Source organism: Diprion similis, chromosome 11 (assembly GCF_021155765.1).
Source record: "Diprion similis isolate iyDipSimi1 chromosome 11, iyDipSimi1.1, whole genome shotgun sequence".
Lineage (NCBI taxonomy): Eukaryota > Metazoa > Arthropoda > Insecta > Hymenoptera > Diprionidae > Diprion > Diprion similis.
Window position 1 is genome coordinate 3,800,318 of NC_060115.1, and position 16,920 is coordinate 3,817,237.

The following is a 16,920-nucleotide window of genomic DNA, read 5'->3' on the forward strand; positions in this document are numbered from 1 at the left end:
TTTATTTAAAGCGAGCAAATTAAGTTCCTCATTAATTAGTGGCTCGTTGCTAATTTTTTGTTATTCCACCATTCCAATTTCCTCGGTTACCATTGCATCCAAAAATTTCTTTTTCAATATTAAATTTAACGTTCAACGTTATCTATATTCCTGAGCGGTATTTATGTATTTCATAAAAAATTAACTTGTTGCAATGTTGTGTCTTTATTTCAAGTGCACCAAGTTATACAATTTGACTATTACAGAATTAAATCACTTTTAAACTGACTCTGTAAATTTTGCAACAAGGTCTTCTTTCAAAGAAATTAGATAAAATTCAGTCGCATGATATTTTCATTTATATAAATGGTAGGAACATCGTCATTCACATCCAATAATCTCACCAAATATCGCATCTCAAACGCGGTCCTGCATTTACGCGAAGTCCCACGATTACCATCGTACATCCATTTTTTTTTTCTCTTCTTTTTTTTTCTTTCAATTTGTAAAATAACCCGCAAAATCGAAGCGTGCTTCGACGTTGGTTCGGACGTAGAACGTTCGTGTAGAACCACACACGTAGGTATACCTCCGTCTCGAAGATAATCTACACTCTTGTCCTACGTAGGCAGATTTTCTTTACCCGCCTGCAAGGACGATTGCAGCCAGCAATTTTGTCCGGATCGCGAAAGATGTCGGCAGCTGTCGCCGCTCGGGTCCAGCTGCAGTTCTCGAAATCGCTTCCCTCGAAATGTCCAATCAATTTTCAACGGCCTGTAGCCGGAAGTCGAGCAGTGCACATCCTTTGGCCTCGTAAAGCGCCGATGATCCACCCCCGCGAAAGCTCAAACCGCAAGTCTTATCCGCGGAATCGATCCTCCACTGCAATGCACTTAAACGATAATTCCGCAATTTGCTACCGCGCGGCGGAAGTCACATTTAGCAACTTTGCTCCCGCACGTGCAGAGAAACCACTCACAGCTTTTACAACCCTCACATGCATGCGCGATCCTATCTCTCAAACTCGCCGATGGATTTCCCGCAACTTTCCAAGTCTCCGGATCTTCGATGAAAATTGTAGCCGTTCCACGTCATCGGTGCCTAATAGACTGACGGACGCCGCTCTCTTTACTTTTCCCTCCGATGTTTGCCCGGCGATATCATTTTACCGAGTATATTAACCAAGCATGCTTGCTGGCTGATCAGAAAGAGTGCATCGCAAACGTTGGACCTTCGGGTGAGATTCCTCTCTTCGGGAGACGAGGAGGACAGGTTAAAGATTGATTTACCGGTTATTCTGGAGGGCCGGAGACGCCGCTGAATGCCGGAGGGTCGGGGCTTCAGGGCGGTAATTGATTAGGGAGGATATTGGCCTCTCGATATCGCTCGCTGCACCTTGAGATACTACAATAGTCGAGACCCAGGATCGTCGGCGTGTAACTATAAGCGAAGCGTACCGTCTCTCAAGGGCGCAGAATTCGAGCTCTCTCCGAGTGAGTTCGAAACGCGTTGAAACTACGCCGAGAAGTACGCACCGCGACGTCTCGTTGTCGCTCTTCTCCTCGAGAAGTCGACCCTTCTCGAGTATCCTTGATCGAGTCAACTTCCGACCGTCAAAGAGGGATCGGAATTTCATTACAAATAGAAACTTCGACCCGGTTGCAGGTGGCGTACATACAGTAATAGGTAGTCCCAGAATTTGTTCCCAAACTGATACCGAGACTTGTTTTTGGCTCCTCGAATGCCTACTACACAGGACTCTTTATTGCCTCTCGTCTACCCAGGATCACAAAAAACTTACACCCGAAAGAAGTCGCGCGAAATTTGAGATCTAGACTGACTCGCAAAGCACAAGGTAACGTGAACATCAAAGTGCGTTCTTCGAATTCTTACACTACTTATCTACCAAATGTGCGGAATGAATTCTTTCCGACTTTACTTACTTAACAAGGAACATCAGTTTGGTGTCCACCTCTGATTTTGCTGAGACTCATGTATGTTGTAGAACGTTGAAAATAAAGAGACACATATTTTTTCTTATCTGCGGAAAAACGGTTTAAAAGGGTGAAAACGACCCCCAAAGATAGGCACTGAACGGGGTGATTTCTTGACGCGCTTCGTGTATTTGAATGAAACCAATACTGAAATGTTTTTTTAATGATTAGGAAAATCTCAGTGTTAGTTTCATTTAAATCCATCAAGAGCATCAAGAAATCACCTCGTTGGGTGCCCATCTTTGGGGGTTGTTTTTACCCCTTTAAACCGTTTTTCCGCAGATAAGAAAAAACACGTGTCTCTTAGTTTTCAATGTTCCATAACATACATGAGTCTCAACGAAATCAGACGGGGGACACCAAACTAATGTTCCTTGTAAGAACCGAAGGAGATAACTTTTCAAAGTCATCGGGTGGCTCTCAGCGGGGGTCGAGAGATATTCAGGTGTTTGTCTTCTCTCCTGAATATTTGTCTAACTAAGGCGAGATAATTTGCACGCGTTGCGTTCACCGCTCTGCGGTGCTATACATCACGTGGTTTAACCTCGACGACAAGCAGGCCTGGTACCTTATCCTCGGTCCAAAAAGTCCTTAATAAGACTAGAGAGCTCCGGTTCATAATTTATTCACGTATTCGCTCGGCCTCTAACGAAATGAAGAAGTGAATAATTTCTCCCTCTCTTTCTCTCTCGATATCTCTGGTTATCTCGCTGTGCATTTGGAATTTTTTTTCGAAGTGCTCTCTGAAAGGTTTCGAAGAATTTCACTCTGCGCACCCTTAAACAACTTCCAGGTTCCGATGCAATCGCCGATCCTTCGAGTTCACTGATTGGGGTTTTGCAGGTTGATTCGAGGATTCGTATGAAAGCTTGGGCTAATTGCTACAATTTTATACACCAATAATTCGGTTCTTTACGATTGCATGGATATTATTCATTTCATTAACAGCCGAATTTTTTCGCCAATACTTTGACAACGATTCATTCAGCCGAACGTGCCCACGTCATGAGTTTTTCGACACGTGATGTAATTTCCGTCCACCTACAATACCGGATGTCGTGAAAGGACCCGGACTTCCCGTAACGCAGGAGAGCCTATATATATATATATATATATATAAGACTAGTATAGATGGCAAATTTAGCACCGGAAACTGGTGTTTTCCTTTTTCGTTGACGATAAGATTAGTTTTATTCGCATAGTCCTTCCGCGCGATGCAATTTCATCCCCTGATTTGGTCTTTCGCCTCTTTTTTCCAATTCCGCGATGTTTGTGTTTGGATACAAAGAAGCGGGACTTTGCGATTTGGGATTGCAGGTATTGTCGGAGAATATCGCTTCTAATATCAATACCGCGGGTTCTATTTCAACGGTTTCTTCCCTCCGCCATTCGCATAGCTACCTGCTGCAGCAACGACGAGCAGCTTTGTATTTTACTTTAGATTTAATTAAATTTTTACGTATAATATTTGCCCAGCAAATTCCCAGGCCAATTCCACGCCGCCGTGCCGGCTGCTCATATCGTCCACGGTAAACACCGGTATTTGTTTCCTTTAATTGAATTGGTACACAGTGTATAAGTTTTACCGCTACCTGTCTCCTCTACTTTCTCCAAATTTCTTTCCACCCTTCTTTCTCTCTCACTCATCATCACTCCTTCCATCATCTCAAGATTTCAATTCGGCATTCTTCGAAAGATCCGAGATTCCCGCTGAGCGAACGAACTGAAGAAGATTGATACGAAAATCTGAAATCAATATAACTAAAGACAAGGGACTAGGAGTTAGAGGGTGAAATTGTTAGTGCCTCGTGAAAACGGCGTTATCACTCACAGCGACGACAGTTAATGTTTTAATCTATTCAACGGCGAAATTGGCGCGGATCGTGAGATTGACAATTGATTTTTTACACCCCGGAGACGGAGGGTGATGCTTAAATAATTACAGAGTAATTTATCCGTGACTGAGACATCTTTCTCTTTTCATTCGCTTTTTCTCCATAAGAGAAAAAACAAAATAAATAAATAAATAAAAAAAAAAATTTATCCAGAGTTCGCATATGAATGCGAATGAATAAACGTAAAAAAAAAAAAATGAAAAAAAAAAAAAAAAAAAAACAAGGTATTAGCGAAACTTTCCGCGAATCGAATAGCTAAGCAACTCTTGAAAATATCGACTTTTTCCCTTGTATCTGATAATTATTTCCGTACACGTGTGAGATATAAAATACCGTTGATTCTGGTCCATCATTACCGACTTCAAGATAGGTGGATACGTATAATATAGTTATATAGGTATATAAGTATGCCTAATACGATATCGAAAAGAGATGTGCGGAGCCGGAAGAGGGGATGGCGAGGCGAGGAGATGGCGGCGTGAAACACCCCCGCTATTCTCGGTCCATAAAAATCTGAGAACCAGGTCACGTAGCGCCGTTACTCCGTGGAATCATCAGGCCAATTTACAATATAAATAACCGATTACCTATTATCGAAGCCTTCGCGCAACTGCTTATACAAAAAAGAAAGCAGAGCGTCCGAAACGCGCGCATTTCCAACCCCTAACTGACGTCTTCTTCTTCTTCTTCTTTTTCCCTCGCAGATGCCGCAGTGATGGAGGGCGAGGGCACCTTGGGCCGGGGGCACGCGAACGGGGGCCGTGGACTGCGCCGGCAGCGGTCCCTGGAATGGCGTGAACGGCGCGGTTACGGTGGTGCGCCATCGAGCAGCGACGAAGAGGACAACTCTCGCCACGGCGTCGGTGGGCCCCCGTCGACGGGGGGCCGGGGGGCCCGAAGTCCCGGCCAGGTCTTCGCGTCCATCTTGGCTCAGCAGTACAATGGTGAGGAAACGATTTTTCGACCATTCGTTGGGTGGGGGTTAAAAATTGGAAGAGTCAATGTATAATGAAAGATGAATTGCTCGAAATCCTGAGTCACTGGTTAGTAGTCATTCCAATCACCGACACTTTCAGAAAATCATGATTTAGAACAATTTATCTTTCCTTATTTTATTTTCGTATGTTTGAAATTTCGAAATATTGACACTTTCAATTTTTTACCCCCACCCCATTCGTTTTACCATGCATTATGTAATTGCTTCGAAATTGTTCTACTTTTTCCCTCTCGGCTTTCCACCCTGTCGCCCCCTTTTTTATGTTCGAACGGATCTTGGATTGAACGGATGTATGAATATTTAATAGCCGTATATGTATATTTAGATATATGTGTCACCGTATCATTCGGACTATGTAAAGTATAAATCTTCGATCTGCACAAGGAGCAGCGAATTGTCGTATAAGCAGGTTGGCTTGCCGCGACCTTTAATTGTAGCATTAGCAAGCGTAAATGGCTTGGCTGGAGGTAATCTTGCGGAAAGAAATGAAAGGTTCTTTTTCATTTGACCCGATTCTTCGCCCCGTCGTTTCAACGCTACGTTATTCGCAGGCCTGTGAATAAAAGTGACCAATAAAAAAAAAAAGAGAACAAAAATTGAAGAAAAAAAAAAGTCCCGCAAGCAAAAGCCGTAAAGGTGGAAATTTTTAAACGGCAAAACACCACTGCCTACCCATTTTCCTGAAACGCCACCCTGACACAACGCGGTATTGAAGAAGATTGAAAATGAAAGATAAGAGCCTTTTATGTCAAAGCTACCGGTAAATTCTCTGCACATTATATGTATATATGTATTGTAGTATGTATTATATATAATATATATTAAATTTGTGGCATTCAAGCCACTTGGTACCATCAGACATTCAGAGGACTAAAAATATCGACGAATGAATAACCTGGAAGTGAAGAAAAAGATTAAATCGAACGAAAATGAATGAAAGAAAAAATAAAAATGGAAAGGGAAAGGTAGAGGGGCAACGGGTCATAACAATCAGAGAAATTCAAGGCATGATATTTAGATTCCTTCCCCCCTTTCCCCACCCCCTACCGCCCAAATGAGTCGAAATCTATTTACGTCATTGGAGATTCATCGGAGGTATTCACTTCTATCGCGTCTGATTTAAAAATTTCACTTCACGTCCCCTTCTCGAATAATAATTAAACAGTTTTTGCTCCCCTGCAAAAAGGGTTACTCGATAGTCGATCGGCGCCCGAAAGATCTCTTGTGATCACCATAATATTATCGCAAGGCTTTGGTTCTTGTCTTTTTAATATTCCTATAGATTGTAAGGAAAAAAAAAAAAAAAATCAACATGACTTAGCATCAAGTAATAATACGTAGTAAGACGCTATTTGTTCACGCGGTTAACATCGTTATTTCCGTAAAACGCATCGAGACGATATCAAAACTCTTGGAAAATATATTACGCTGCGTTTTCACGGGGTACGATAAACATAATGATAAATCGCTGCCGCATGCCGGGACGCTTGAGAAATATAATATCTGGGTAGAAAATATAATTTGACACCCAATTAAGGGGAATTAGTCATTGGATTTTGGTCCTCTTTTCATGAAAAATAATAACCCCTACTTTGAGGGATTACCTCTGGTAATTAGGCACCTCGAGTTATCAGCTGCCAATCATAATTGCTTGAGCGGCTTAAATTCTTCTTCTTCCTATCTCTCGAGTTGTTCGACTTCTCCGTGGCTGCTAAAGCTTTGCATCCAGAATCCCCGCAATGCTAATTAAAACCTCTTCATCGACCATATTTTGCAAAATTTTCCCAAGTACAGCATCCGCTCAAAACCGAGGGGAGAGAGCACGAGCTTCGATGAGAAGGATTCTGAAAATTTAGCCATCGGAATTCCGTGGTGAATTTGCAAATGCAAATTATGATTGATTGATTGCACGTGAGCTTGCAGAGTACCTATATATTTTCCTTACTTTTCCTTACTCCGGCACACGTACGTGTGAGTTTGTTTTTCCCGTATTCGGTTAGGTCTCCGGTTTCAGCGCACACTTGCGGATACTTCGGAATGAGAACTTTTTCCTGATTATTTTTTTTTCCCCTCTCTGGAGTTTTTATTTTCATTCTTTTTTTTTTTTTTTCTCCTCATCCCGCAGCGATTTTTTTCTCTTTCTTGCAAGGAAGCGTGGGGTGCTGCTTCACCCAGCAATAACGCGCGAGAGTTTTTTTATTTTCCTTCTTTTTCTTCCACACTCGTCCATCATATTCCATCAAACACTTAGAAGCTTTGCAGACCTTGTAACGTTCTCGATCACGCCTCTTCCTTCCTCTACCTATACTGCTACCGCCTTCCTCTTCTTCTCGAGTCTCCAGACTTCGGGGATTTGATCCCTCGCAACCTCAAGCCCGCATCCCACGGCGTGAATTACGTATTTCCAAAATTAGTTTCACCCTTTTAGGATCACGCTCAACTGAGGTGTATACGGTCCATAATTATAATCTGTATTCCTCGTGATCACTCAGCAGATTTGACGTTCGCAAGGCTCGCTTTGTTTCATATTATTATGAAAAGAAATCAATAACAGATAAATAACGAAAAAACGTTTGCTATGTTAAGAAAAAGTGGTCGAAGAAGAAGAAGAAGAAGTTGAAGAGAAAACAGACGATCGTGATTAAAACCCTACTGCAGCTTCGGTCTCGTTGTTGTTTTACAAAGTAGCTTTTCTCAAGCGCGAACGATCTCGACAACGCAGCTGGGGACGTTAATCAAATGAAAACTGGTAATCCGTATCCAGCTCATTTAAGTCGAGGCACAGAAATGGTTAACTTTTCTCTTGTACATTATAACTTTTAGCTCGTTGTATAATTATTCTCTCTCTTACTCTCACTTCGCGGATATCGAATTGAATCAATTACACTGTAGAGCGTAATTCAATTCCTCGCGTTGGATTTTACCTTCGTTGAAGAAAATTTGTCCCTTTCTTTTTAATCCACCCCGTTCGTCGCCTGGATTTCCAGGGTGAACGAAAAGCTATGTAACGAGGTGCGAATACAGAGCTTACATGAACCAGCGAACTAGGCCACTTAACATTTACATCTCATTGCGTGCGACATCCGAGCCCCTATAGCAGGGGGTGCATAAAAAAATAAAAAATTAGGGGATGGACGGAAGGTTTCGGTCCCGCTTGAAGTCGGCTGATTTCTTTGAAAGAGCCCGTTCGTGGATGCAAAACGGTATCATCAATTACGCGTAACACCCTGCATCCCGCGCCTCACCCCGCCGCATCGCCACCCCAAAATCCCGCTCGTAGCATTGAAATATTTCACTGGATTAAACGGAAAAAGTAAGCTTAATGATTAATGAGCCGTACCGTTTCCATCTACGATTTTAGCGAGACGCGTTTATAGACGAGAGGAGTTATATTTTTTAAACTTGGATTCACCGCGTAGAACTATCATAGAGAGGAAACTCTTGCTGTAACAAGATGCACATAATAAAGTAAAGTTTTCTGAATCCACAGTGAGATCGTCGTTTTGAAAAAACCACCTTTCACTCATCTTACGATTAAATTTATGATTCAGGTTCAATCTACGAAAATGAATGAATGATTCGTTAATATTCGTCGAAAATATAAATATTCGTTATCTAGAGTCCTGTAAAAACGAATGTCGTATCTTGAGTTCAGTTCATTACTCGCGAGTTTCGATGCTGAACGAAAAGAAACCCTCCGGTAGTTTCTGATCTCCAAGAACTCTTTTGGCCACCCTTCTTCTCACCCTGTTCTCACCCCACGGGAATTTGAGGGATGAAAAGGCATCGCGGATACACTCGTGGCCTCGGAAATCGGACACGGTTTCGTACCATCGATGCTATCACGTGCCTCGGTGTAGGAGGCGTCGAGCCCGGGGTGGTTCGAGACGAAGGACGCTGGACCCTGGACCAGTGGTAATCGACGAGCAGTGGATTGGAACAAATGCAGCCAGACGTGGGCGAGCCGTCGAAGGGTTGGTGGGCTGGTTGTTTGGTTCGTTGCTCGGTACCCTCGGATGGTGCGTCCATGGGGTGGAGGAGTTTCACTGTTGGGTTGCCACTCGCGCCAGTCTCCCGGTACCTCGCATTAATTGAGTCCCCGACTCGTCCCTCTTTTGACGGACGCTATATTTCACCACATGTGAACACACTCGTGAGTATCACCCTTCTTTAGGTGTATCCTCTTCCTCTTCCTCTTCCTCTTTCTCTTCCTTCCCCTCTTCCTCAGCCTATTCCCCGGCGCACTTTGTCTGCCCGAGTACCGGATTCGCGATTGGAGCCTGGATGGACTCGGGTTGACGTTAATGGGGTGCCTGATGGTCGGTGTCTGGTGTCTTGAGTCTGGTGTTTCGTGTCCGAGTCTGATGCGGAACTTGAATCATTCCTGTCATAAAAAATGGGTACGACGTACCGCATAATTGGATCCATCACCGTGAACCGAAAAAAGTACCAAAGAGCTTGATCGATGCGCAAGAGCGATTCCTGTACGCTGATGTAAGTGTTTGAACTAACTTCACGTGGCTCTGTTCACATCGGCAACCCAAGAAGCTGACTTTTGGATCTAAACAATGTAAATTTCGAATCAAACGCGGAATGAAAAGAACGAAATTCGAACCAGGAGTGCTTTCCGCACTTTGGAGGTAAAATTTTGCGGTCCGACTCCGTCGAGGGGCAGGTCGTAATGAATTCCTAGCCCGAGAGACTACACGGGTGACTGGAATAATGAAATGTATTAATCACTCGGCGGAGACAACGCGGCGGAAAATATACACAACCGCCTCCGGACAAGCGTGTGATTCATCAGCGGCAACTGTCGACAAACTGCCCATTTTATATATTACAGAGGATGGTACGTGAGTGCCTTGTACATACATACATACAGCTATACACCCACCCACTCGGAGTTTGCTTTATACCCCAAATTAACTCCGGGGATCATCCGACTTCAAGGGCACCGCCTCATCCTCACAAAAGACACGTCAATGGGAACAGTCGCTTTTTTCTTCCTCCATGAAAGGCGAGTATGGCAATTGCCAGCGAGATGATCATGGTCGCCCCTCAGGGTAGGGCACAAATGATAATTGATGGTGCTAAATGGTCTCTTAAGCTTGTGACGAACGGTATGGTACCAGGATTTTTCGGCGTCGAGATTCAACGCGCTACCGTCACTTTTTCACATAAGTAACAAGGATCAAAGGCTGATTTTCCGGAGCTTTGAACACTTTACCAGAAACACTTTCAGTTCTCAACGCCAGAGTGAAGGTCAATGACAGCTATTAATATCCGGCTGGTCGGTCGTCAATATGCGCTGACAGAAGATGGCATCAGTCGTCCTCTGGTTCGACGGGGATCAAGTGGACATAATATTGTCAGGTCATTACAACCTCGACGTTACACGTCACGTCTCGACGCCTGATCTCCTTCTTCGGCAAAATATTACCTACCAGTTGGAAAAAGCAACGGCGGATATTTGTTTTTCCTTAGAAAGAATCTACCCACCTTTCATCCGCTGACCTTCGAGTGATCATCCCTTTCCGGTCCGCTGAGTTTTCGGCTGGATTGACTGGAAATTGACACTGACTTGAACTGGATATAAAAAAAAGAAAAAAGAAAAGAATAGGAAAAACACGAGTATCGCAAGAAAGGTGAAGGCACGACGACGTCTATTCATGCCTCTGAAACTGCAATCGCATTTGTCTTTTATTCGCGAATAAGCTGTACGACACAATACAGTAGCTTTCTATCCGGACCATTTCTCAAAAGCTGGTTTTCCATACGCGGTTGCACACCCGGATCGCAGAGTATTCATTCGAAACGTGTTTCGAACGGGTTCCTGGACACTCAGGCACCCATGACGCTGCAGGAGAACGGTGGAGACGGGAATACACGTTCCATGCTGCACCGTCGTTTGTAAATTCTTCAAGCGAGAGCCACTTAACCCTCTTTCTCGAGGTAAACTGCTCTCAGACTCCCTCTCTCTTTCTAGTGCTCGCTCCAGTATCGCTCGCTAACAAATTCGATTTCGATGCATTCTGCAGTGGCACGCCTGACCGTCTGGGTTATAAAATTTTCGCCACGCGTTGGATCTTCTTCCACTTCCTCGTTTCTTCATAGATCGTGATCTGCCACAACTTAGGAGATCAGCGATGACGAATACAAACCGGAAGGATAAACTCTCCCCGGCGAAGAGGATAAGCTGTGGCACCCCGATCATTGGTATCAGCAACTTTTGAACGTCCCTTTTAGCACGTGACCGCAAGTCAGTCGCTGAGGATTGACATTGCCGAGAACTTGGAGCGATATTCAGAAATTATCAATGCCACGCTGCTGCTCCAGTGGAGGATTTGGAACACCGAGGGGGAAGTGAACGCTGGAGGGTATGAAAGGCACGGAGGGTGGAAAAAAGTATATACATAGGTATATACTATACATGACAAGAGGCAGAGCGAACTCGTGCGATTTGACATCTCCGTAATGCCTTTTTAAAGAGGGCATAAAATATGAGAAAATTACATCTGCATGGAAATCGGCGAGTGGAAAGTTGCCTCCTACGCGAGAAAACGCCACGGTGCCGCCGACAGGAATATTGAAGAAAAAGTGTCAGCCCCGCGCGCGGCGCATATATTTGAATGATGAAAATTTTTCCCTATCCGTAACACCCGCCTTTTATATGTTACATGCAAAATTTTAATTACACCAGGCAAATGAGCAGTGGAAATCGAAGTCAATTATAAATTTTTGTGTGCGTCTAGTTTTACAAGTAAAGCGAATCGCGCACGAAACCTTGGACTTTTATGGATCGAGGTTCGGTGTTCATTCGTACCGAGACAAAAACACCACCCTGTAAACGTAGCGATCATGTTTCCTGGTGTAGCGAAAGAACGAAGTAGAAGTAGAAGAAGAAGGAGAAAAGGAAAAGGAAGCAGTTACCGTAAAGAGTTCAGGTAAGCCGCAGACTTGATCCGTGCGGATGTCGACGCGTGGCACTCGCTAAAAGCCCAACGTTGGTGGCTTTTGACGTCACTCCAAAAGACGGGATCAGCCTGCTCCACTAATGGCAAGACGCTCTGGTATACATCGAGTAAACTCACTCTGGTAGCGGCGGGAGGTAACCTCGGGATATCCTGCATCAGGAGTGAGTGGAAATTTGCAGGAAAATGAATCTACAACGAGTAAAATAGCCGCGGAAGAGTATAGGTACAGCTAATTCCGGCAACAGACGGGATCTTATCGGGAAACCTAATTGACTTTCGAACTTTATTATATCCATCAGCATGTGCCGCTTGACGTTTCCTCGGTTAATTTAGTCAGCGACATCCCCCGAGTCGCTAATTTTGCGAAACGGCGAACGCCCGGCGCGTATCTTACACTCCGGTTCCTCAACGAGGGTATAAAAACTTTGGCACAACCCACATTTAAAGGAGTTGGAGTTGAGAATGGCGTTAAGACGGCAATCCAAAAGTCCAACAGTCAGAATCCTCATCCCGCGTTCTGTTTAACTTCCAACGCGATCGGCTGGCGTCCCAGAATCCATTCCCTACTTAACTTGTCCGGACAATTTGTTCGATCGTCGCGCCTTCTCACAGATCTCAAATTTCTGCCATCTAAAGTGGTTCCCACTTCTTCAACACCTTTCAGCCGCGCTAATTATCACGCCTAGCCTGGTCCTCATGCGGCAGTTCGACTGCGAAACGCGGCCGCTGGTTACCTCCGGGCTTGATCACAGACAACGGCAATCGGTTGCAACCGTTGTTTCGCGATGCATCCATTATATCATCCCCGGTACAGGGTGCAAGATAGGGCTGCTCGGTTAGGCCTATAGAGAGACTGTCGTAACGCGGACACTTCCAACAGCCGCAACACGAGCCCTCGCCACGTTAAACGCGTCACCACGTCCATATATCATTCATAAACTGCAACCACACTGCATCGTTTGCTCCCGCTGCTGCAGCAGCCTGCAGTCAACCCCGAATTCCTGCCAGATTTCGCCCTCCGATTATTATCTAACGTCATGATTGCTTCGAAATCCGGAAACAGTCCGGATGCCTCTTCGGCAATCCAATCGGCCTTTCTTTATATACTCTCTGTCTACGGCTGCCAACTATAACTGGAACTTACCGCTGTTCACCAGCTGCCAGACTAATCACAGGGCTTGGACACTCGGCGTTGTCCAGGAGTTGCTGGTTCACCGGACAGAACTGACTTCGCGTTATCAATTCAGGAGCTATAAGGCTAAACTCCGACGGAGTTTGCTGGTTTCAAACTATACATATACACATATATACATGCATAGAACGGCGGACTAGGGTTGGAGGATTATGTACAGAGTTCACCCTTTTATTAAACCATCAGGGATCAACGTTCCCACATGCAGTCTGCACATTCTTTGTTCACCGTTCGCGTTGACCTGACGTTTTTTCAGCTGCAAAAGGTGCAGAGGTACCCACGTCACAGGTGCGCTTTTAAATTTAGCTCGTAATTGCGAACAACGTTCACCCATGGTGTGTTGCATTATGGGTGACACTTGTGCGCGGAACGGTGTAGCCGGATTTTCTCTGTGTAGCATTTTCCTACATGTTTTTCCGTGGACGTGGCTGACTGCGTGGCCAGATCAAAGCTGTTAATTTTGGAGGGAGAAACCCTGGTGATCCACGGTGTTCCTTCCTTTGCTAGCTGTGGTCCCGTTGATCATTACGTCGATGTATGTATGCGAGGCTGGGTTTGGAACGATGCGATGGTGTAACTCGCTTTTCACAAAGGTTTCGTACCTACCAGTAAAGCGCCGAGTCGCAACCACCCGTCGATCGGTGTCAACCGTTCAACAGCCTGCACCGTACATCGAGTGTCAGGGTGTCGCGTCGAATGGAATATTGGCTGGCATTGCACACCGTTACGGCACCTCCAGAACGTGATCACAGAGGCGGACGTCAGGCCAGCCAACTTGGCCTCACCCGTTTAACGCTTTGCCTATCCAATCTATCGAATCGAATCGAATCGAATCGAAGTTGGCTGGTGGCTGGTGGCTGGGTTTATCGGACATTTGCACTTCCGAAAATCCCGTCACGTCGTCCCCGATGCCCAGTCATCTTCTCACCCTGCAACTTTGACGCTCTGAAGGTAGCTGACGTCTGCTTCCTCTATTATTATTTTATTTTATTCGCAGGCAGAGAGAAACTTTCAGAATATTCGTAGAGTCTTCTTTGCTTCTTACTCATTGTCGGTTTCCAGCTCGTAGAGATAGCGGAACGCGTATCTGTCGGAGGTAATGGCCTTTCCAAAACGGTACTGGCGGTACGCTTTTTCAAACGAAACGTGGTCACTAATAATTTTCATAACCCACAACGGCCGTTTTACCCTCCACTTAATATTCGGGACTATAACCGTTAAGCTGGATGTGCTTGGTGCGAGCGAATCTTATCTTCTGCAATATCTCTCTCTCTCTCTCTCTCTCTCTCTTTCTCTCTCTTTCTCTCTCTTCAAGTCCCTTCCCTCCAACCAGATGCACGTTTCCCGAGCCACGTACCGACTTTCGTTTCTAAATTCCTCTAATTTCTTATTCTATTCTATCCTATTCTACTTTGCAGAATAAACCAAACGCGTTGCTTGATAAAGTAAAGCGTTTGAATCGAAAGAAAACAGAAGTCAACTAACGATTCTATGGACTCTGTATTTACACTGTTGAACATCTTCTCCTGGATGCCTCTGTGTGCTTTAATTAGAACCATTAAACGCGTTGCTGTGTCGCTCTAAAACTAACCTGCACAGCTCTTACAGGTTTATTGCCACGTTATGAGAGATGCGAGCCTGTTGAACGCGTGTAATTGCAACGTATTGCGACTGAAATATCCGCCCTCGAGAAACGTATGCATGCCGCAAAGTGTAAACCCTGAACACCACAGCCAATGTGCATTTATGAATTCCTCCCTCCCGGCAAAGTATGATGGTGAAATCTGATTTTCACTAACGGGTGAATTATAAGGATCAGAGGAAACACGTCAACGAAAGAGTCAATCATTTTACCGTAAAGAGATCATTTTTTTTCAATCTTCTTCCCCGTCGCTAAAACTAACAGAGCCTGCAGTTCTCGGTCTGCCTGATCTCAAGTTCACTAGTGACCGAGTCAGCTGAATATTATATACTCGAGACGGAAACCACGCGAGAGTTTAACGCCGTTTAATTTAACGGGGTCTCGATTGTTTTCCTAGCATAAAAGATCCCGCCTGAACCCGGCAGGTCGAGCGAAGTTTCCTTCAGCCCTTCTGTAGCCACGTATTCCGAGCAGAGAGTAATTTCATTAATTATGTTTATTTTAACACGCGGTAGGGACTGTCGAGCACTGCGTGCTTAGGCCAACCAAGTACAACAAAAGCAGATCTCTCGGCATTTGTAGGGAAATGTCAAGATTACGTCCCACCCTTGGAGAGGGTGTCGCCGTCAGAAGAGAGAAAACACGCGTTTCATTTCGCCCTATTATGTTCACGTATATCTTCTCGATTCTTCGCTCTGATTTCCAAGCCTTGAGGCGAGAAAGAGTGAAGAGATCACTGAGATTAGATTAGAAGACGAGTGCATTTCTCGTTTTCCGCGGGTCACTTCTTCGGCTTTACCCTCTACGTATAACGTATTCCTACAGGGGTTATAACTTATACCTGGGAACGCCGTGGTCACTTAATAATGCAGTTCTGGCGGCCGACGTAGGAGAACCAGGGTCCTGTGTGTACCTGGAGTGGTGTGTAAGTCGTGATTAACATTTGACGGGGTGGGGGTGGGGGTGGGGGTGGAGGTGGAGGTTCAAAGCGGGCAGACTGACCGTAGCAAAAGCAGGAGGGGAATGCGAGTAAGGCGGACACGACGAGTACAAGGTATGGAAGCATGCAAGGTTTCATTGTCCAGTCGGTTAATTATTCGTAAAGGAAATTAATCCCCTTCTTGAAATAATTTATTATCCCTAACCAGCGAGCGCTACTCGTGCCAGAATTATTCAGTTTAACAGCGTTTCTCATAACTCGCGAAATTATATTTCCCTACCGGGCAGCACTTTGCCACCCACCCGCTTATACTTTCACCATCCAAGCTGTGTATATACATATAGCTATACTCGTACGGGACTCCTATCGTGCCCTGGGCTCGTTTTACTTACCATAGAATCTCTTGGCGGTGGGTCAGGAGGCGTGAGGGGCTAATTGATTCGCGAGATGTTACGATCGCTTAAACGCTGCTCGATTCGATCGGGGTTTGTTTTTCTTTCTTTCTTTCTCTCTTTCTTCCCTTATCGCTGCTTTTCGATGCCCGTTATCTTTTCAATTTCACTTATTTTCACCATCGTTTGATGTTTCTTTTGCTTTGTTTTACTTCCCTCGCGTTTTTCTCCCCCACCCCCCATCATTGACAATGAGTGCTGAACACTTTCTATGAAACCCGTTAGTTTACCAAGTGGCTTCATCAATATCGCGTTATAATGGACAGGTACAAATGAGGCCGATTTGTCCGCGTCTAGGGATCGATCAGGAAAATCCATCCGGCCTCGCTCCGAGTGTGATTGAAACAGTCCTTTGTTCCCACTCCCCGAGTTTCCTACTATTTTATACTACCTACTATACCTGTAGATGACGTTTTACATCCACACGGCGATGTCCAGGTGTTTTTGGGGAAAATCGAATCGTGCGTGCGCAACACAATTTCGCCCCTCGTCCAGCCACCCTATATGGTATGGTGGGTAATATGCGTAACACAAATAAAACTATCGACTTGCTCGTATTTCACCGGACGGTGCTTCCGGCGGACTCTCGTTTAATACGCAAGCGATATGCAACGTCCGTCCGCATAATAACGGCATCAAAACCTAAAAATAAACCGTTGATAAATTTTCACCGCATATTTGATTCTACATTTTTAAAAATAAGAAGATGAAAAAAATCAAGTCACAGAATTAAATTCATCCTTCGTTCCACGTGTGTTCACGATGATTTACTTCACGCTAACGACTTGCATTTATTATATGGTATCCTAAGTACGGAAGGTATCGTAGAACAATAATCAACCTTGTATAAAAATT

General features: G+C 44.7%; 1 protein-coding gene across 5 annotated transcripts in view; it reads left to right on the forward strand.

Moving 5' to 3' along the window:
* Positions 1 to 16,920, forward strand: part of LOC124412217 (teneurin-a) — a 497,247-nt gene that overhangs the window by 210,047 nt on the left and 270,280 nt on the right. For all 5 annotated transcript variants that reach the window (XM_046891912.1, XM_046891915.1, XM_046891916.1 and 2 more), the window contains one exon: positions 4,573 to 4,812. In XM_046891912.1, coding sequence (XP_046747868.1) covers positions 4,584 to 4,812 — 229 coding nt within the window. In that variant the 5' untranslated portion in view covers positions 4,573 to 4,583. The remainder of the gene's footprint in view (positions 1 to 4,572; positions 4,813 to 16,920) is intronic.